Source organism: Lactuca saligna, chromosome 1 (assembly GCF_052625555.1).
Source record: "Lactuca saligna cultivar CGN05327 chromosome 1, ASM5262555v1, whole genome shotgun sequence".
NCBI lineage: Eukaryota > Viridiplantae > Streptophyta > Magnoliopsida > Asterales > Asteraceae > Lactuca > Lactuca saligna.
Genome location: NC_136417.1, coordinates 46,726,800 through 46,751,213, shown reverse-complemented (window position 1 = coordinate 46,751,213; position 24,414 = coordinate 46,726,800). Strand labels below are relative to the sequence as shown.

At 31.6% G+C, this 24,414-nt stretch overlaps 1 protein-coding gene across 1 annotated transcript; it reads right to left on the bottom strand.

Moving 5' to 3' along the window:
- Nucleotides 1–538: 538 nt before the first annotated feature.
- Nucleotides 539–2,714, bottom strand: LOC145035319 (HSP20-like chaperones superfamily protein). Its single transcript, XM_078983885.1, has 6 exons — nucleotides 2,598–2,714; nucleotides 1,892–2,075; nucleotides 1,624–1,783; nucleotides 1,496–1,518; nucleotides 1,309–1,354; nucleotides 539–811 (listed from the first exon to the last, which is right to left on the bottom strand). The coding sequence occupies exons 1-6, from the start codon at nucleotides 2,600–2,602 to the stop codon at nucleotides 777–779; spliced, it is 453 nt and encodes a 150-aa protein (XP_078840011.1). The 5' UTR covers nucleotides 2,603–2,714; the 3' UTR covers nucleotides 539–776.
- Nucleotides 2,715–24,414: the final 21,700 nt, after the last annotated feature.

The following is a 24,414-nucleotide window of genomic DNA, read 5'->3' as shown; positions in this document are numbered from 1 at the left end:
GGGGATAAAAAGGGGAGGAGGTATTTTTATTTATTTTATACTTTAAAATTTAAAAAGGGTAACAAAACATTAAAAAAAAAAAAAAAAAGGGTAACAAAACATTAAGAAAAAGTCTTTATATTTGGTAGGGACCAAAGACGCAATAAAAACATACTATGAGGACTGCCCGACAGCCCGAGCTTTTAATAAAAAAAAAAGGATTAGGCACTAAAATTATCCCAAACTATAAGGACCACGAGTAATTTATGCTATCACTTATTTGCTTGATTATTAGTTATAATTAAATAAGAAACTACACACAATAGAGATAATCACAAAAACGACAGAATTATCATGGAAAAGTGTTTTAACCGACTCAACTTTTTCACATTTACTTAAAAGTGTCATTTAGGAGTCCTTTTATTTATTTTTTTTACTTTCAAACGAGTTGAGCCAAAGCCTGTTCTGCTGTTCAATCATTCACGAGCCGAGCTCCAGGCCTATCAATTTAAAGAAGCCAAGCTCGAACCTTATCAATGGTAAAAACCTTTTCAGAAGATTTTGTAAATAGTAAATTTTTTGACGAAAACAGTCTCACAATAATATGGGGTTAAATTTCAGGATAACGTTAAGTCTAGACGTTGCAAAAGTATGAAAGTGGACCAAGTCAAAGTCCAGGCCACAAAAGGGAGCCACAAATCCTACCTTCAACTCAACAAACACTGTGATTTGACAAGCAGTGGGCTCTGGCTCGCTCTGGCCACCAACTTACTTCTCAGCTTTTATTCTTTCTCTCTCTAGATTCCTCTCACCTTTTCCAAGTCCGGAAGATCTACAAACAAATTCATACCAATTTATAAAAACAATCTTTTACTTTGTTACAAAAAAAATGGAAACTAGATAAATAAAATATGGATTAATGTCATAAACGAGTCACAAATATTTGTTTTTTTTCAAAACACCATCGCTTTAAAAAAATAGTATTAGAAGGTAATCAACCGGAACATTTTGTATGTTGGGAACAAAATCTTCTAGTCACTGGTGTTTTTTAAGATCTCAAATAGTTGTTACCCATTTATGACATTAACACAGTAAAATATGGGCTAGCCTCAAAAATGAGTAATTTGTTTTATTACAAAACACCATTGTTTTATAAAGTACTATCAGATAGTAAGCAACCATAACGTTTTGTTTACAATATATCCCTTATTTTAATGATATATTGTACCTCAACTTACTTTCTGATAGTATATATTTGATACAACGATGTTTTTTAAATTTTAACATCTCAAAATTTTTGAAATTAACCCACAAAATATCTGAACTCACATAGCATTCCGTCATCACCACTGCTTCCATCATCATCACTCGCGTACTACAGTGGAAAAGAAACAGAACTATTAGATGCTCGAGTCCGGTTTAATGGGTCCCAAATCTAATGAGTTGCTTTAAAAATATAAATCAAAATCACTTTTCTTGTGATATTAATCACTAGCTAGGAGATAGCTGGTCATACCTTCAAGTCATCATCATCACTACCTGCAAAGTGAAAAAACATTTGTATTTTAACGTTTATTAAAACAAAAAAGTTTATTTTAAACAATGAATAAAGATCGAAAAGCACGACAATATATATGAACTTACCATTAACTGATTCTTCATCCTCATCACACCATCTATTCCAATCAACCTTTATATACGGAGCAGGTTTTTGATCAGATTTCAAGAGACGTTTCCACCAACCTTTCTCCTCTTTCTGAACAGTGCACAGTATATTCCTCAACCCCATTTGGGTTTTGCAGCCCTGTTGAACAATTTTAGAAAAAAATTTAATATGTATGCATATATATAGAAATGGGGCTAAGGGAGAGGGAGTAACTTCTAAGAAATGAAACAAAAGGTTGGTGATCACCTCAGGTAGGATGTTTCCATAAAGTTCCAAACTGACTTCAGAGTTTTCATCATTTGCTCCAATGGCAGAGAAGTTGAATAATCCATGGGGCTCACATTTAACTGCAATGTCTTTTGCATTGGTTAGGGCTATGGTCAGGTAAACTTTGTCTGCCCTCTGAGCCCAAAGAACCTCCGGATGGCTTCTACGCAGTTGCATAAGTTATAAGCAATCAACAAAAGTCAAGTAGTTAGAACAATTTGATATTAAGTTTCTCAATGGAGGACTTGTGAAGATATAAAGCAAAAAGAACTAGGCTATAGTCGCATTCAAGTTCATGCCATTTCCGTGCCTCGATAAAATGGATTAGCGACATAGTCAAGTCCCTAAGCTTTAAGATCTGTAACTACATACAGACTCAATAGATCAATGATGCTTCCTCTAAATTGTCATAAAGTTCATGTCAGCTTCGAACTCGACAAATTCATAACCTAATCTCCTGTTTATTCCAATGAATGAGTCGTAAAAAGCAATGATCGATGTACTGGTGTTGCATCATTGCGATAATTTCGAGGAAATATGGCACCAATTTGAAATCATGTAAAAGGGTTTTATCAACAATTTTGACTCCAACGGAGTGGAAACTTGAATAGGGATGTCAATCGGCTAAAACTAATCTGTTTTTGTACTAAAATTTGAAGGAAATAAAACTCATCAAACAATTTACCTCATTTTGTGGAGGGGCTTTCGGCAGTATGATGAAGGTCCACTGAATCGGAGAATGTCGCAAAGCCAACCGGGAAACCGATTCACTCGATGGTACGGAAGCCCAGAACGCTTTATATTCGTGTTTATAGAACTGTCATTTTTAGTCCCTCAACTAAACTCATACTTCCAAATTTGATCCTTGATATTAGGCTTTTTACCCCTGTCAATGTTTGTTTATGAATATATATATATATATATATATATATATATATATATATATATATATATATATATATATATATATATAGGGAGTGGTTCAAATAAGAACTAAAAAATGTTAAGAACCATAAGAACCTCTAACTTTAGATGTTTGTAAAGGGTTTAGGGTAACCCTAAACTTTAAACTCTAAACCCTAACCCCTAACCCCTAAATCCTAAACACTAAACCCTTTATAAACACCCTAAACCCTTTATAAACACCATAAACCCTAAACCCTAAACCTTAAACCCTAAACCCTAAACTTTAAACCCTTTATAAACACCCTAAACCCTAAACCCTTTATAAACATCTAAAATTAGAGGTTCTTACGGGTCTTAACCTTTTTTGGTTCTCATTTGAACATATATATATATATATATATATATATATATATATAGGTTCAAATGTTCTAGCAAATAGTGTGTGCTAAAATGTACCAATGACAATTCATGAATAATAAAATCATTAAATAAATTAAAAAATTGTATAATGGTAAACTTACTATGTCTAATTATGGTAAAAAATAATTCAATTAATATCTCCTTAATTAGTTTAACCCTACAAAGCCAACATCCCTAACCTTAAAGAGTACGATGACTTCCTCAAATCATTGATACCTTTGTTCCTCCTTTCCACCAGAAATCGATCCTTACATCCGAGCACCACCGTCAGCCTATTATCCGCCATCATGACAGAAACTTCTAGATCCTCTATTCGACTACTCTTCTTCCTCATCTTCATGTTCGTCGGCCTCTTGCTTTCCATACGCTTGCTAGACGTTAACAGAAAGGTCCCGGATTTTGATCTCATGTTTGACTACGTTGAGTGGCCAGTCATCTTGAAAAAGTACTATCGTGGCCCTAATGCAGTTGCTCGATTGTGCACCCCAATCTACCAGGTATTTAATACTTTCCCTCTTCGAATATGAATATTTGAATATTGTTATGCTCTTGTACTAATCATAACATGTTTTTTAGTTGTATCTCCAGTTCCTGACCACCAAGAAACTAAATTGATAAGACTATCACTAATTTTTTTTTTTTGAAGAAACTGAAGAAGCACACCACGTGTTCAGTAAATGCGTAGTTGAAATCTAGGTTTTTTTAATGCATCTTGATGTCGATCATTCTGCTAGAATGGAATATTGAATTCTAATTTTGTCAGAATAGAATCTTGAGTTCTTTGTCAACTTAAGCAGTGAATTATCGTAACCAATTCTGTCATAATAAAATTGGTTTATATTCTTGTTATTGGTCTCAATTCTTATGGAATAACATCCTAAATAATGAAACATTACATTCTTTCAAAATAATATACATTGCAAGTTTAGGGATGATTGTTAATGCTGGTTTGTAGAAATTATAGTTATATTCTATTTGAATGTATATCACATTCTATTAGAACTTATTGTTTTATTATATTTAATGCATTAAAAATTTTAATATTTGAAAGTTGATTATGCTTTCCTTGTGAATTTAGGTTTTGAAGAGGTTGCCATTAATGTGGAAAATGAGGAAAACATGGAGAACGATAATATTCTTTCGGAATAATATTCTTTTGGAATAGAGTAGTGTTTTTGTTAGATTTTGATGTTTTTTTTTAAACAATTATTAGTTATAATTTTTTTAGAATTATTGTAATAATTGTTTATAGTCTTTTTCTTTACGGATGAATATAAATAATGATTCTTAAATAATAAAATTTGTATCCTTTAGAAAATGTTATTCTTGATAATATGTAAGGATTATCATAATACCCTTAAATGATTTATTATTTCTTCAATTCTCATTGGTGCATACATGCACACAATAGTTGTTAGAAACATTTGAACCTAACTCTCTCTCTCTCTCTCTCTCTCTCTCTCTCTCTCTCTATATATATATATATATATATATATATATATATATATATATATATAGGGTAAAGTGAATATACCTAACAACCTTATATAAGCTTAAGTACCTAACTCCATAATACTACATCCGTTTGTATCATATTTACATTGTAATTACCTAAGGTTCTTAAACTTCAACCACATAACTTGATTACTTCCAAAATCATTGGACTTTCAACAATATCTTTCTTTTACAACACGTCTTTCTATCGAATACCACCTGATGGGCTTTATATCCTACCGCTACAAATGAAAGGATGTAGGAGAAATATAATGATGAATTTCCAAATTTTTTTGATGTAAATCAAGTTTAGGGATGAATTTTAAGAATCTTAGATGATTACAATGAAATTTTAATGCAAAATAACGTAGTTTGAAGAGGTTAGGTACCTAAACTTATATAAGGTTGTTAGGTATATTCATTTTACCCATATATATATATATATATATATATATATATATATATATATATATATATATATATATATATATATATATATATATATATATATATATATATATATATATATATATTTAATCAGTTTGTGCACTCCAAACCTTTATCATTTTTTGTTTAATAATCTCCTTATTTTTACCCTTATATTTTTTTGACATGCAGATATTATAACTAACGAAAATCAAGACAAATATGGATGGTGCTTAAGGTGATTTGTATACGTGTTGAAAAGTCAAATGCCACAGGTTTTCAAAGGTCAAGTGTGATAGGGAAATATTCATTTCAACTGATGGATTATAAGGACATTTTGTTACTCTTAAACAAGGGGGAAACCTTCCATTTTAATTGATTGGTTATAAGATCTGACTGAAGTAATTTTTAGAGAGGCAATGGTGACAACATACTATCAAAATATTTTCCAAATGCCAAGGGGTATCTTCTTGTGATTTTTTCATCTTTTTGGAATTTGGAAAAATCTAACCATTTTGCCTTTATAACATTGAAATTTATACCTAGGTGTCGACATACATGAAACCTTTGATCCAAATGATTACACCTTCAAGACAGCTTTTATAGACATATTTTGAATGAATCAAAATGAGCATGTGTTGGAGATTAGGAAGTCTCAATTGAAATACTTAACGGAGAAGGTTCTAAAAATGTTTTAGGGACCAAAATGGTCAATAATTTTAGTAAGGGATCTAATTTATATTGTTGATCCGATCGATAGTGTATTATAACGAAAAGTTTGTAAAGTAATTTTATCAAAAGTATTTTTTTTCTTTGATTTTCAAACTTGCCATTTTTCAAAACCTAAAATATAGGTAGTTTGTGAGGATCATAATGCTATTTGATTTATACATATTTATGACTTTATTTGAATTACACAATTTTTTTACTCCAAAAGTGTGAAAAAAACCAATATACACAAATCACATTAATAAGATATGTTACACCAAAAGGCTTATAGATTAGACGTAAAGAGTTTCAAAAACCAAATAGATAATTTTAAATTATTAACAAATAATCACATTAATAACATACTTCACATCATGTCTAACCAAAAGCGAAAATGTTAACAAAGAGTAATTAATCAAATATATAAAGTTTCGACTAATGATATATTTTATGTTTGGTGATGGTTTGATAGATAAATGAAATAGCTTTTGACAATAGATACTTTATCGAAAAATTGAAATATTTAAGTTTTGTCAATTCATTAGATACTTAAACTAAAAATTTACACAAATCATATATATATATATATATATATATATATATATATATATATATATATATATATATATATATATATATATATATATATATATATATATATATATATATATATATATATATATATATATATATATATATATATATACTAGCCGTTACCCGCGCACAGCGGCGGGGATAAATAGCTTCTTTCAACGATATTTTTTTAAGAAAAATGTTATGTTCCAAAAGAAAGTTCATGTCGTGGGTGAGAGGAAGGACGGTAGTCGTGATAGTGGTTAGTTGAAAGCGAAAGGAGGCAAAGTGGCTGTGGTGGTGGTGGTGATACTATCTTGGTTACTGGTTAGGTTCTTCGAGAGAGTGCGCGTATATTTCTTACTTTGAAAGGATTACGAAGATAGATATTATGAGATGGCTTATTACCAATGTGAGAGAAGAGATCATTTATAAATTGTTGACATTGACCGCTTTAAATGGCTGAAGTGTTGAGATTAACGGGTTCAATTTGCAAATGAATTCTTCTATTAATTTGATACGAGATTTTTAGGGGATAAAGGATAGGGTTAAAGTTTTAATATTATTATATTATAAATAGGTTGTACTTCAAGCTTAATAGTTTGGATTTTTAAAAAAATAATATTATTATATTTAATCTATTTATAGAAATAGTTAGATTTTTTTTATAAGTAGTAAACATATATATATATATATATATATATATATATATATATATATATATATATATATATATATATATATATATATATATATATATATATATATATATATATATCGATTAACCCAACATTTTTCATTTTCAGTTAACCAAAATGAAAACAAAATCAACATAACCAAAATGAAATTATTTATTGATATTTATTTATTTGCCATAGGTAGATTTACCGTTCAGATCTAAATAACTAATCATTCAAGAAGAAAACATTCATCTAAAGAATATTATTTGAAGTCGGTAATTTGGAGATTCGATAGATGTTACCTATATGCTTAGACACTTTTGGATGATCAATTTTAAGAGAGAGGTAACAAAACGATGGTAAATGATATTTTCTAATATAATGTGTATTACTTGGAACATAATATGTTTTCGAAAGAAAACTAATCACCGAAAGAAATTATTTGTCGACGCCGCTTTGCGCGGGTTTACAACTATTATATATATATATATATATATATATATATATATATATATATATATATATATATATATATATATATATATATATATATATATATATATATATATATATATATGGTCCGATTCTAGTGAAGACTCAAAAAAATGGTGACGACTACGAGGACAATTCTTCACTACCCATTTTGTCAACGGCGCAAACATCAAATTCAATACTTGGTTGTGGTGCGTTCGCATACGATCAACGTCCATGATAACTAATATGGACTTGAGGATTTAATCACGTGTCATTTAATTGGGTTTTTTTAATATTGTTTATTTTTATTTAAAAAAAATAAACAGATTTATATGCTCGGTTTTAACGTTTTTTTTAAATTATTTTTTTTCTCTTTTTTTTTTTTTTTCAGTTTTTTCATTTTTATAATATGTTTACTATATTGAATATACTAGTGTTTTATTTATTTATTTATTTATTTATAAACTAAATATCGGTTTAAGATTTTAGTGTTTAACAATTATAAAATTTTAAATAAAAAGATTATTCAGGATCATAATATTTTCCGTTTTTTTTTAATCATATTATTTTTGAGTAATAAAATTTTAAATTAATTTATTTTGAATCATATTATTTTGGATCAATAATATATTCAATTAAATAAGGCTTTCGTTCAAAATAATTAAATATTATTATATATTTTGAATCATAAAATATATAATTAAGAGTTATAACATATTTGAATCTAAATATTTTTAGATCATAACAAATTAATGATCATAAACAAGTTGAATCAAAAGTTTTTTTAATCATAAATATTTTGAATCATTGCATTTTGGTTCATATTATGTTTAATATTTTTTTAAACTAATATTTATTAAAATTAAATATAACTACTTCAAAAACTTATTTGGACTATGATTTGCAGATGGATTAGTATGTATAAATACCACTTATAGTACCAATTTATTATAAGCTCGACTTTATTATGAGTTCCTCACAAAATTTTGAAATTTGCTCGTACAACGAAGTAGATTATTACTACTGTGATTCAGCCAACCCTTTTTTTACACCCTCTTCAGCAGACCCATATATGCGATATGAAAACTTTAAGAATTGAAAAATGTTGAAGAACAACAAGAACAGGACAAAGAGTCATCCCGACTTCTCACTCAACGTCGTAATGAAATTGCATCGGAATGCAAACAAGCTCAAGAATGGATAGACCTCAATAAAAACATAATCAAAGAGCATGAAGAATGGATAAAAATACTAAGAAGACAAGCAAAACGACTGAAAAATAGTTTGCTGAAAAGGACGAGCAGATGATACACCTTAGGGTGCAAAATGATCGTTTGGAAGATAAATTTAGAATTAGGGATGACTATATAACAATCGAGAAAGAGAAGTACCCATTGCAGTTTCCTGAGTTTAATAATTAGTTACAAAAATGTTGTAACATTATCATGAGTTCTTGCTATTTTTTTTTAAATAACATCTTTTTTTACCGTTAAGCTTCATTTGTTTTTATAATCCGCAAACTAAATATTACAATATAAAAGCTTCATTAATTGTTATAATCTGCAAACTAAACTAAAATATGAAAGCATAACAATATCTTGTAAGATTTAATAAAAAAAATTACAATACATAATAAGTTAGCAACTCTTCATTTCAAGGTTGTTTTATATCAAAATCAGAGTCATAGGTTAGTGAACAACTCTATGAACCACCAACATTAAATGTCATTCTGTAGTCGAAATTATCATGTGACGTGCTCCACTACTGGACGCCCTTCCAGTACAACTGTTTCTCATGTGTCCTACTTGACCACATGTAGAACACTCTTTTCTAATTGGACCCTCGCATTGGGATGGAATGCGGTCTGTATATCTTGGCCTGCCTGACTGACGTTTATCCATTATAGGTGGCTTAACAATCATCAAATCATTGGGGATCTCCCATTCGGATGGCTTTGGCAAAGGGTTTATTGATTCCTCATATGTTTTCCTCAGTGTTTCGGTAAAGTAAGCATTTAATGCAAACCTTGAGCAATCTTGGTAATTGTTTACTATTAAACATCTTATGACATGACCACAAGGTATCATATCAAGTTGCCAATGCCTACATGTACATGTCATTTTTTGGAAATCAACAATCACGTTTTGTGCCCCCTTTTTGACCTTGCATTTCGTATTTGATATCATGCGAGCATCCCACTTACTAAGAGTTTTTTTGTTTTCTTTTACAATATCATCGGCCCAACGGGTGAGTGTTGTTGTTGCTTCCGCTTAAAAAATAGACAAAATGAAGAAGTTAAGATCAATAACATTTAATAAAGCATTAATATTAAAAATCAACTTAATACATGCACAGTTACGTCTTTGAAACCACCACTGTTGCATTGTTGCACGAAAAAAATCGATCAACATAAGTATCAACACCTTACGTGCGTGTCTAGATAATACATTTATAGACTCTGTATTGTTAGACGATATAAGATTGTATCGGTTCCCTCTAAAATGTACCCTAGACCAAGTTTCTAGATTTATACCTTTTAAGTACTCACATACTGGTTCTTTTGTCTTTTTCATAACTTCCATGGCAACGTCAAAAGCATCAACTGTATACGCCCTACAAAATTCCTCGAACCGTGTTACTCTTCCCGAATCTAGATACTATGTTGAAATACAAATGGACTCCACATATTTCGTGATGAGCATGAGGAAAAATGTTGGCAACGGATGTCGCTATAGATGAAGACCTATTAGATATAATTGTAAGCTCATCCATATTGCCTATGCAATCACGTAGTTTTTGAAAAAACCATGTCCACGAATCTGTACACTCATTTTTGCATATATCATATGCAACTGGTAATATTTGGTTTTGTATGTCCTTAGTAACTGCAAGTAACATGGTACTCTTGAACTCGCCCTTTAGGTGGGCTCCATCTACTACAAGAGTCGGTTTACAAAAATTGACAAAAGCGCGTACCTACAATACATTGTGTGTGTGTGTCTATATATATATATATATATATATATATATATATATATATATATATATATATATATATATATATACATATATATATATATATATATATATATATATATATATATATATACACACCAAAATAAAAAAAATACTAAAACACTAATCGAACAACCAAGTGCGACGTACAAAAACTCAAAGCGATCATCACCATCTGTTTTAATATGTGTCACCGTACCCGGATTATGTTTGACCAAATTGTGGAAATAAGCCGGAAGTTTGGTAAAAGAATCATCTTTCGTACCCCTTAACAACAACAATGCATATTGCTTTGCACGCCAAGCCTGATGGTATGAGATATTGATATTCAATTGAGCATTCACATTATTAATAAAATATTTTCCCCGATAAACTCTATTATAATCTTCAGCCAAAACATCAGCAAGATATTCACCAAAAACATATTTGTTTTCTTATCGATGATTAGGTTGCAAAATTGTTGAAGAACATATGTGTACATCAACAAAATTATTCACTTGGAAAAGTCCATCAAAATTTTTAATTGCTTTTGCTCTTAGTAACCAAGAACAATTTTTCGAAACACACACAGCCTCATACCTTGATTTGGTGGATCTACTTGTCCTCGTCTGAAAACCTTCTCGAATACATTTTTTACCAATAGCCCGCTTTAAAAGTTCTTTGTTCTTAAATATACTCTCACATTCAATCTTTTGAAGAATGATGTCTACCATATATGTTGGGATATCTTTATTAATATCAACTGGACATGCTGGTAGAGGGGGCATACCGTAGAAAAGGTTATCGGGAAACTTAGCTTTAATTTCATCACCCAACTCATCTCCATCTGAATTGCTTTCTAAGTCAGTTATATCTAAATCTACATCAACAACATCACCATAATCCCCGTAAACATGCTTTTTTTCATTTTTTTGAGGCATAATTTTTTTCTTTTTACTTTTATCTACTACACGCATATTCATAACTTTAACTTCTTGTTCGGGAACATCAACACAACGACCACCCACGTCATTAAAATATGTACCAACATCATCATCACCAACATACTCGTAATTCTCAGGATTCACATAGTGAATAGGTGAATAAGTAACATTAACATTTTCAACAACACTGTGAAATTGAGGTACACTAAGAGTATTGAAAATACTTATCAGATCGTTGCTCCTTTTATAGTTGCATAAATTACCAATCGACTGACTTCCACTCTGACCAACCTCATTAACCTCATCTCCTTCATCAACCAATACAAACACTTTCACAGCCCTTCATCCACTACATTTGATTACATTTATCAACATTCTAACATCCATGTCTTCAACCAATACTATATAATAATTCAATTCAGGATGATGGAAACGAAGACTAATTCTATATTTGTCTAGCAAACCAATTTTGCTTCTCAACAAAGATACAAAATCACTATAACTAATATACTCAGAAAATATCAAAGTGAATTCAGAAATACCTCCCTGTGGACATACGTATTCCAAATTTGTTTCAGTAACTTGCCATCTCCCACCAGTTACAAGACAAACCAAATATTCAATCATTTTTTAAAGAGATTTTTAAGAAATTTCCTAAATAATAACAAGTAAACTGAAGTTTTCTACAAAAGTTTATATATAATAAGGTTATTTCGAAGTCAAACCCATTGATTTCATAGTCAAAGTAAATAAATTTCAAAAAAAAAAAACATAAAATCGCAGATCAAAAAGAGAGGAAATCGATTTTAGCCTAGTAAACCCTATATCTATATACACAAAAAAACAAAAAAAAATACCCCACCTGTGAATATACAAGTGGCTAAAGCACGTCTGTGCATTAGCCACTTGTACATTCGCAGATGGGATGTGAAAATCGCAGATAGACCATTCCCATCTGCAAATAAACTGAAACTGTAAGCCCGAAAGCTTAGTGAGTTCCCCCAAAATAATGATACACATACAGTCCACATAATCATGTCAGCAACATCATAACATAACAAACTGAAATAGCATAAAATGGGTCCACAACTTTACAGACTGGATTACCCCTTGGGCCCACAGTGTGAGTCTGGATTGCTTCCGGCCCACAGCTCACATCTGGCTTGTCATCGAGCTCACAATACGAGTCTCCCTTAGCCCGTAACTAGAATGCTTCTGGGTTTATTGGATTACCGCACGAAGCAGTCTCACCTCAACCCATCCCACATCACATATCAACATGTGTCATAACTAATGCACATACTGGATAATCATACAGTATCACAGGTAGCCCTACAGATCTACCCGACTAGCATATCAATTGGCATACATCTGTAACTCAACTCAACATATTAATAACTGCTAGGATATCAAATCCAGTAGGCCGGCCTTGGTGCCTAGACCCCTTAGTATAGTGAGGATAACTCACCTTGCAAATGTCAGCTCGGTAACTAAACTACAACTCTTAGATCACGACCGCAACTCCACCACATATTATCATAATATACCCATACTCGTAAGTTCTCAATCTTCCAAGGTACTCCATAAGTCAACTAGTCAACCCTCCGGTCAAAGTCAAAGTCACAGTCAAGGTCAACAGTCCATGTTGACCCTTACTCGTCGAGTACCCTCGGCTACTCGTCGAGTTCCTCGGAATACTCGTCCACTCGTCGAGTCCTCGGAGTGACTCATCGAGTTCCTATGGTTTGTGATCGAAGCCCGAAGGCCACTCGTCGGGTTTTCCTTCTTGCAACTCGACATGTTCACACACATTCATCAATTTGGGGAAACATTAACCGACTCGCCGAGTTGTTCATCCAACTCGTCGAGTTCTATGCCTATCTTCATGTGACTTGTCGAGTCCCTTCAGTCCTTTAACCGTCCAAGTACCTTTTGAGCCATGCCAAGGCCCAAAATTGCATATCCAACTTCCCTAGGCTTGCTTATCACGTAAAGTTGCAAACTTTACGAGCATGCATGGCTAAGAAGGCTCTAAATGACAAATCCAAGCTTATAAAGGGGCTTCACACTCAAGGGAGGCATCATTCATGACCAAAGCTCGAACTTTTTGAATCTAAATCCCAAGAAGGGTCCAGATCTGAAGTTACAACTTCATATCTAGCTCATACACCACACTATCATCATAACTAAGCCAAAATAACCCTAAATTTCACCCAAAAGAGGTCTAGAAAGAAATGAGGTAAATGTGGCAAGTGGCAACTTGATACCTTTAAAGGATGCTAACAGAGGTAGATTTCTGATTCCCCGCACTTTCCTTGCTTCTAGCCTCTTGCCCTCCAAGCTCGTCTTCCCAAGGATTCTCTTTCCAAGCTTAAAACACACTAGAATGAATCACCACACGGATTAGGGTTCTCTGCACTCTCAAGGGGCTGTAAAAAGGCCAAAGGGACATATGATTCTTTAAATAGGGTGCAAAACCTCGGGATTTAGGGTTTCATCTGCTAGCTCCTACTCGTCGAGTCCCTTCTTGGACTCGACGAGTAGGCCACTAAATTCGCGAACCAACCCGCTGCTACTCAATGAGTAGGGCAACCAACTCGTCGAGTAGACCTTGGAAACAATTTTTTTTTTTTTTAAATCAATACATGAGAATCGGGACGTTACAAAGTAATTAGTGTATTTGGCTAAATTTGTAAGTTTCTCTTAAAAAAATTCTTTTAAAACCACTAGTATATTGAGTAAAAGTATCTTTTAAAATTTTATGATTTTTTCCGAGTTTATTAATAAAAAAAATATCTTTTTTCAAATTTTAATAATTGTGCTAATCTTACAGAGAATTAAATTTTAATCCTACTTAATAAATGAAGTTTTTTTTTGCTACATGTCAATCTCTCATGAGTTTGGACACTTGTCATTTTGTGGTATTTTTGAATGAATGTTTTTTCCATTTATCATTTTCTTATTTTTTTTTTATCTTTCTTAATTAACACATCATATTTACACTTTAATTAATAATTACCTTAATTGAAAATAACAATTAAATTACAATATTACAACTCATATAGTATTTAAAATGTTTCCTTTTAAATTCAAATTTTAAATTTTAAATTTCAAATTTAAATAAATTTTTGTTTAAACCTTCATATTTATTTTTATTTTTTTATTTTATCCAACCCGTATAACATACGGATCTCACCACTAGTAATTTTGATTTTTTGAATAGATAATATCCAGAAAAAAAATTATAGCAAAAAAACGAAATAAATAGAATCACTTCACTGTTTTTTTCGGAGATACACATATACTTAAAACACATTTTCCGGAGATATAGGTATGTTTTTGAAAGTACACAAAAAATATTCAAGTCAAAAATATAATCACTCGATTGTTTTTTTTTTTTTTTTTGGGTAGATCGATTAACATATATGTCCTTACATGTGTTATTTAATTAGCCATACAACCAACAAACTAAACCATTTCGCTAAATTTTTCTAAGTTAGCGAAAAGCAAGACATGTAAAATTGTCAATAGAATGGACTTATTTTAGACAAAATTACACAGATGGTCCCTGTGGTTGGGACGAGAGACCAAAGATAATCCTTATGAGGAATTTTGGACGAGTATGGTCCCTGTGGTTCCAAATTGTTGCACGAATAGTCCTTATGACATACTCCGTTTAATTGTTGCCGTTTATCTAAATCACATGACCCTCACACGAGGGTATTTTCGTCTTTTTCTTGTCCCTTCTCTCTCATGATCTGCAAAACATTTCCCTTCCCTATAAAAATTAAACCCCCATCGCTTCCTTCATTATTTATCGTCTCCTCTCTTCTCTCTTCTCTCTTCTGTGTCTTTCTAAGAAACTTTGCTTAAGAATGGTAAATTGTTTTTGTGGAAGGCAAGCGGTGATAGTGACATCATGGACGGATCTCAACCCAGGGCGTAGGTTTTGGAAATGTCCTGACAGTTGCGGTTTCATTGCATGGTTTGATGAGCCCATGTGTCAAAGGGCTGTAGCTGTCATTCCAGGTTTGCTAAGATCCATGAACAAGCTTCAAGAATCTCTGCTGCAAGCAAGTTTTGAAGCAAAAAAAGTGAAGATGATGCTAGTTTTTAGGTGTTTTTTTTTCATGTATGTGTACAAAAGATGCTAATAGTATTAGTCTGGAGATGATGGTTCTTTTGCTTGTGGGTAGATAGATGATGGTTCTTTTGCTTGCTTCAAGAATCAGATAATAGTATTAATTTGAAGATGATTTCGTTTTGTTTGTTTGTGATGTAAGAAATGTTTGTATGTATGAATGGAATGCTTTTTATTTGGGAAACTTTTAGTCTGCAACCATTGAAAAATATTGGTTTGGAACTTAATGAGTGTAAAATATTGGTCTACAACTTAATGAACTATCCAGATCCATTAAAGTATAAAATATGAAAGTGAAAGGTTTTTGTAGGGTTTAGACCATTGTAGTATAATGTGTAAGCCATTGTAGAGCCATAACAACATTAGAAATGTTCAAAAATAAAATGCAAACTTTTGCATAGTCATAAAGTTCATTACATAACCTTAAAGTGCAAAGTCATAATACCAAAAAAATATCAAAAGAGCTTGCAGACTAATGTATCATAACCAAAAGAACCATCTTAGTCTAGCACCCTAATGTACCATAATACCAACAAAAGATAAAGACACACAATAACCAACTTAGTTTGACCTTTCTAAGGTACCAAAACAAACAACACAAAAGACATTTCGAAGGTAGCATAACAAACAACACAAACGACAACAAATCAAACTTTTTCCTTCATTTTGGATTTATCCTTAAGTTTGGTTTTCTCCTTTTTGCCATCTCCCTGCTTCTTTGCCTTGCTAAGCTTCCTACCCCCTGCCACCACATTTCTAACTTCATTTTGTCCCCCTTGTCCCTTGCAACTCCTAGAGTTGTGACCCTTGTTCTTGCATTTGCTACAAGTAACTGTAAGGAACTTTCTGGTCAAACTTTTACCTTCATTATTTGGTTCTTCAGTTTGAGCTCTCTTTCTCTTCTTTTTTGGTCTCCCCACCTGCATAATTAATAAATTATAAAACAATATAAACATATACTAACTTGTAAACTGAAAATTATTTACCTGTTTAGTATGCTTGGGGGTGTTAGTGTTGTGGGGCAATCTGACTTTGGCCACATACTTCTTCCATTGATTGGTTGAACTTTGTACTTGTACATTTCATTCCATGTGCTTAACTTATAACATGGATGTACCCACTCCTCAAGAGGTAGGACATTTTTTGCCCCATGCTCAACCTTATCCCAAATGGCATTAACAAGATGAGAGCATGGTATCCCAGTGATTTCCCAATGCCTGCAACTATAGTTCCTGTCCCTCCAATTAACCACAAATTGTTCCCCCATTGTCCCAGTAACTTGAGTCTTCTCAGCACCATTAAATATGCAAGTGTATTGAGAAGCAGCTTTCTTAACTCCATCTAAAAGTTTTGTGGCTATTGGGGTAAATGGCCCTTGAGACTTATCTATCACATTTTGCACAATACAAATTCGTTTCATTAAGTATTCCCTAATATATTCTAAACATGTAATTATAGGTTTGTCTCGAGCATCTAACAACTTTGAGTTGAAAACTTCACATAAATTATTCAACAAAATATTCATATGTGCTCTTCCTGTACATTGCAACAAAATATCTTATAAGAATCTGTCAAAGTGTAAATCTTCCTTGAATCTGTCAAAGTGTCTAACTGTTATATAAGGTAAATATACCTGAAATATGTGCTCTGGCCCAATGTTTGGGTGGAATCTTCTTTAACCAATCACATGCCTTTGAGTTGAACTTGTTAAAATCTTCCATGAATCTGTCAAAGTGTCTAACTGTTGTTGCTGTTGCACATTCCCATAAATGATCTCGATGCTCCTTCCCCCCTCCATTGTAGCTTCATGTTTTCGTGAATATGTCTTAAACAGAACCTGTGCTCAGCGCTAGGGAATAGGTTGGTAATGGCAGGTAAAATCCCCTAATTAACAAGTAACAAAAATGTTATTTTCTAAATGTAGCAGACAAAATTACACAAATGTCATGAACAAGTATCATAAGAAGATTAACCTTTTGCCTGTCAGAAATAAATGTGAAGTTTGAATTTGTAGAGAGCTCCAAATCTTCACCTAGACACTCTAGAAACCAACTCCATGAGCTTTTGTTCTCGGCTTCAACTATGGCATATGCTAGTGGGTAGATCCCATTATTGGAATCAAGACCCACAGCAGTGAGAACCTGTCCAGGGTAAGGTCCCTTCATGAAAGCCCCATCGAATCCTAAAAAATCTCTTAAACCTGCCTTAAAACCTAGTTTTAATGCACCTAAATAGACATAAATTCTCTTAAACATCCTAGTTTCCAAGTCTGCATTTGGTTCACTGTATACATCAATCTTCACAGTTGTTCCTGGGTTGCACTGTTGTAATTCTAGTACGTAATCCCTGAGAAGACTGTATTGTTTTTCATAATCTCCATAAACATGTTTCTGTGCAAGTTGTTTAGCCCTAAAGACCTTCATTCTTGACATCCCCACCTCGTATGTCTTTTGTAACTCTACACGCAAAGCTTTGACTGGGATAGTTGGGTTTCCTTCCACTTGTTGAAGAATGGTGGTTGCAAGAAACTTAGAAGTACACGCTTTAATAGATCTTGACTGCACACATCTATGCTCATGAACCAAAGTTTTCACCATCCAATCGCTTTCTTCATCAGATCTAGAAATTAATACCACCCAAAGGCATGTTGCTTTTTGTGAACTGACTGTTTTGTTCTTGCATTTGATTCTACTTTTTGTCCATGGCCCACCTGTCATTTCCGGGACCACACCCCTACATTTTGCCCTAATTCTTTGTTTATCATTTTTTGCAAAGTAAATGTTTCTCCTAGTCCAAATTGAATGCATTTTAATGTAGTCCTTCGCTTCTGATGAGGACTTAAATATTTGACCCAGATGGAATGCAGTTTCATGTACTACTCCTGATGAACACGTGGTTGGTTTGTTTAACCTTCTCATTAACTTCTTCCTCTCATCTTCTTCTACACCAGCTGATTCAAACAACTGTGTATCTATCACCTCCAAATCCTCATCAACTGTGACATCATGTGCATTGAATGATTGGTGGTTATCTAGATTTGGAAAAGAATAAACACCACTGTGGAAGTCTTTCATATTCACTTCGACATCCTCCACCATATTAAGTTCATCCACTAAAAAGTCACTATCGTCGCTTATACTTCCATTGGTACTAGTCTCATCACTAATAGCATCTCCAGTTTCTTCATTGTCCCCCATCTGTTGGTAATCATTGTCCCCCATCTGTTGGTAATCATTATGATCCATATAAAAGAAAGGATTAAAGTCTTCTGAAGGGCCAACATCTTGGGCTTTGTTAAGCTCCTCACTTGCAGGCTGAACTCCAACATCTTTCAATACATCTCTATTAAAATGTCCAAAAGGTACAACAAACCTAGAAAAGTCATAGTTCTCATTCAAGTCCAATTTTCTACTACATGATCCTACCTCTGTACTTGTAAACTTTTTTCGATTGAGTTCCGAAGAAATAGGCTCATTGATTTCTTCCAATACGACCTTATTTGGAGACATAAAGTATGTATGGAGTCTAGTAGTTCCGTGTTCAGTATACACCATAATCTCTTTATGATTAGCGACATGCTTACTTAACAAAAGTACGTCTGAGTCGTTACCTAAAGGAAGTAACCCATAATCAATTTCAATCTCTGGAATCAAGAAGTGGTAGTAGATAGGCTCACCGTTGATATAACCTATCTCCTTCATCATATCGTCTAACTCATGTACGGAGAACACGTCCATGTCTACGTAGTCAACATAGTCAATACTCCCACCAACGTAACGTCTTCCTGAGTATTTTGTGAACATACCCCCATGGTGAATCTTGAATGTGCAAAAACTACTTAGCTCAACTGAAAAACAAATAAATAATGATGTGAGGAAAGAATGAAGTCTCAAAATTGAATTTGCATAAATTACTTAACAAAATTGGAAGTTGTTAATTGATCACTCACCATAAGCTTTGATCAGGTCAGGATTTTCTGAAAATTTTGAACGGACATTCCACAAAGTTAGAACCATCGCAAAAGATGAAGATGAAAACCCTAGTTTCCGTTTGATGTTTTGAAGTGATGAAGATGATAAACCAGAGGAGAAAATAAAGGGACGATTTCTTGGGGTAACGTAAATGGCAGCTAGATGTAAGGATCATTTATGAATATGATCATTTCGTGTAACAAAGCAAAAGACGAAAATACCCTCGTGTGAGGGTCACGTGATTTAGATAAACAGCAACAATTAAACGGAGTATGTCATAAGGACTATTCGTGCAACAATTTGGAACCATAGGGACCATACTCGTCCAAAATTCCTCGTAAGGGTTATCTTTGGTCTCTCGTGCCAACCACAGGGACCATCTGTGTAATTTTGTCCTTATTTTATAATAATTTAATATAAAAAAAAATATTAGAGCACGCTGTTTCGCTTTCCACTTGTGGTAACCCGTTAACTAAAAGTCTTTTGTAGAATGCTTCGGTTCCAATAAAGTACTCCTTAATATTCCCTTTCTTTTGGACATAAGTTTTTCTTTTATTATAAAGAATATATTATAATCATAATTAGAAATAGTGTTTTAAAATTGAAGGGGTAAGTGCAAGGTTAATTATACAAAATGTCATGTTTTTAAAACACAGTGTAGTGTTTGTTATACAAACCATCCGATTAGTTCTACTACATGCTTAATGTTTATTTTAAGTTGTATCTTCATAAATTTGTACTATATCTTTATTGTTTGTGGTTGCCACCGTTAACTGAAATTTTATTGTATCTATCATTTTCCTTCCTAACACACATACATCTATTTATTCTATATAACGTGACAATGTTTTCATATCGGAGAAGATTATTAGGCGTGGATATTTAAACACGGCAATTTTTATTTATTTTTTTCCTATTTTTTGTGCCGGATGTCATCATAAAAAAACGTCGCCCTTTTTACCCCTTACTACTTTTATAGGATTGAAATAGTGTTAATGCTAGTTTATAATTTAATTGTTCTAACATCATGATATAGAACCTTATAAACTTTAGAATACTATTTCGGGCTATTTTCAAGAATGCAAGTGGATACTCCTTGTTTCACTTGGTTGTCACTAAAGAGGCAACTTTATAAATCATAAATTAATATATGTGCATCATGGAACATGCAAGACACAAAATATAAATTTGAGAAATTAAATATCATCTTACATTTTTTTCTCTACAAATCCTCTTATTCATCTTAAATAATGACATATATCACATAAGTATATTAAAATATTATCATTTTTATCATATACGCATCTATTTTTTCCAAAACCATCAATTCAGAAAACTCAAAAAAATAACCATTATAAATGAGCTCTAAGTTATAACGGTTGATTAAAAATCCATGAAACCACCATAATAGTTAAATATAATAATTAAAAATATTCATGTCAAAAGCTTCAAATTTCACTTAGTTTTTTTCAAAGTTTTTCAAAAATGAAAAACTTCAAAAAAAAAAATCTCTACTTATTGATACTGTTAGTAAAGAGAATATTGCAAATTAAATACAAAAGAATATTGCAAATTAAATACAAAATACCAAACGCTTATACATATAACATGTGCCAATTCAATGTTTTTTCGGCAATCTGCACATAGATTGTCAACATATTATTAACATGGTTGGCATGTTGTCAATTCGGTATTTTTATCCAACATTAGAATTTAAACCTTATTCAAAAGAAGTAGTTAGTTTTATTATGTTTTCTTAACCAACAACATAGTTTTTTATTGAGAAATTAAATAATCTAACTATAATTTGATGTATATTCGAAGAAAATAACCAAAAAACATGGTTTTTCTTTTAGCAAAAATAATCATTCGGTACAGAATTAGCATTTCAAAAAAAAAAAAAAAAAAAGTTTCTAACTAACATTTTGGAATTGTGGACCAAAATTCTGGATCTCAGACTAAAATTTCAGAGTTCCAAAAAAAAAAAAACTCTGGAATTTAAAAAACAAGTCTGGAATTTAAAAAACAAATCTGAAATTCAATGAAAAATTCCTAAGTTTTGAGAAAAAAAAAACTGTTTTTTTACTTAAATCTAACAAAAACTTAAACAAACATAGTAATTTTAATTATAATCGATACTGTGACATAGATTCATATATTTAATTGAAATACGATGATATAAAACACTTCGAAATAAACATTTCTGACAGAAGTAAAAAGATTTCTTTGGATTTTTTTTTTTTTTTTGGAAGATAACCAAAAAAAATTCTGAGATATGAAGATCAATTCTGGAATGGAGCATTAGAAAAAATGATCATTTTTTCAAAAACTGAAAAAATATATATATTTTTTTTAAAAAAACTCATTTATAATGGTTAGTTACACAAAAAAAATTATCTTACTCCTAAAATATTCATTTTGTCAAACAAAATTTGAATCATCAACCTATGATTCAAGGGTACATTCCCTCACTCTCTCTCATTCTTTGATTGGGCAATAGTTTTTTTTCTTTTTTATTTTTTATTATTTAATTAAATTATATATATATATATATATATATATATATATATATATATATATATATATATATATATATATATATATTAAAATTTATGGTTTTTAATTCTTCAAAAAAAGTATAATATTAGTGTAAAATATATTTCAAAATAAAAAAAATGAGGATAAGTAAAAGATAACTTCCTAGGTTTTAAAGAATGAGGTGAGAATGAGAGAAAAATAAACTGGAGTTAGGAGGTGACAAAGAAAAAAAATGAAAGATGAAAGATAAATACACCCTCTAGTTTTATATAAGTATGAAAACCTTAATACAAAACGATGTTACAACTAAAACCTAATATGACATTTTAATTATTAATAACAAGGTGTCTAATAAGGTGTTTCTAACAAAGAGGTTCCGAAGGGTTTTCTATGTATCTTTACACTAGATTTAGGCAACGGAAGCATTTAAATATAACCTTAAGTGTACATGCAATATAGATCTAGGTTTTACTATTATGGAAACCTACTTTCATAACTATGAAATTAAACTAACAAGATGGATAAACTTACTAACATTAAGTAAAATTGTATTTACTTTGATTCCCATTTATAAAATTTACGAATTTTTGAAGTTTGAAAAATAGGAGTACGCCCAACGTACTCGGAAGCTAGGCCTCGGATTATCCATGCCACCCTTAGTCTCGCATGCAACACGTATCTAGAAATATCAAAACGTCCGAAGTTCCGATAAGGGTCAAATTAGTACGCCCAACGTACTAAGGATTTACGCTTAGCGTAATACTGGACCTCAGCCTCCTATAAATAGGATGCGAGGCCTCCGGGTTCGGTTTAGAATTTTCAACCTCTCTCTCATTTTAAATACCCTTTCAAGCTATTTTTAACCCCATGAAACCTAGAAATACCCCTAACACCCGAAGAAATCCCGGAGCCCTAAATTCCTCGAGAAAATAATCTTTTCCAGTCGAAACTGTGTCAACATAAAGCCCGGTTTTTCAGCAGAAACTCTCGGATTCGTCAAGAAAAATCATTCCTAGAAACGAAACGTTGCCCAAATCACCACTCATCAAGTGAGTTCATATCCCTACGCTTTTACTATTTTTCACTATTTTAGGCGCGAGAGGGGGGGGGGGGGGGTATACAAGTCTAACACAAGAATATTGTGTTTACAAATAAATGATTTCTAAATATTTCTAAAACAATTTTAAATGCGTTATAAACTCTTTTTAACATATATTTTTACCAAAATCAAATATATATATATATATATATATATACATACATACATACATACATACATACATACATACATACATACATATATATATATATATATATATATATATATATATATATATATATACATATATATATATATAAGTAATTTCAATCAGATTCTTATTCCCTTTGTAACATGTTGAGTAAAGGGGATACTTTTGTGAATATTACATGTCAAACAGAACACACATATAAATTATAATATGTATAATTTATGGAACTCTCAAACTATTTTCATTAATCGGTTATACAAAGTTTAACGGTATACTGTCGTATAAATGCTTTACACTTCAAGTATACTAGAAAAGGAACATAATATCAGTTCTTTGATTTTAAAATGACTTTCCATCATTATTAATTTATTATATACGTAACCGTCAATATGGTTTTTGTGAGACAATGTTCAGCTGCTTATTCATTTAGGCAATACTATTAAAGTCCTGATATTATAACCAGAATCTATGGATAGAGAGCGAGACAAATGTGTAAAGATTTATACAAGATTGAAAATCTTGCACTCAGATCGTTCGCTACAGTTGGGCTGGTATGCCTATGAGTGACAAATGTCCTTAACAGTTTCGGCGCCTACAAAGCGTTATATCATGCCATCTAGTAATAGCATGGTTATAATAACTCACAAAAAGATATTAAAAAATATGATTAGTGTATAATTATTTAAACCAAAGAATACAAATACAAAGTACTGATTTTACAATGATACGATTTACAGTAATACATTACAACTTACAAGCTGGTGGAGCTAGGCACACTCACATTTACAGGGTTTACAAAGAGTACAATTACATAATTTGGAAAATATAAACAATACAGTAAACAGTCTTCTTATAGTTTTATTTTGAAATAAAACTATATTACACTATTTCATAGTAGAACACTTACACATAACGATTTTTATAGTATTAAAACTACTTTTCAGCTATATTAGAAAATATTGGATTTTCTGAAACAATAAACG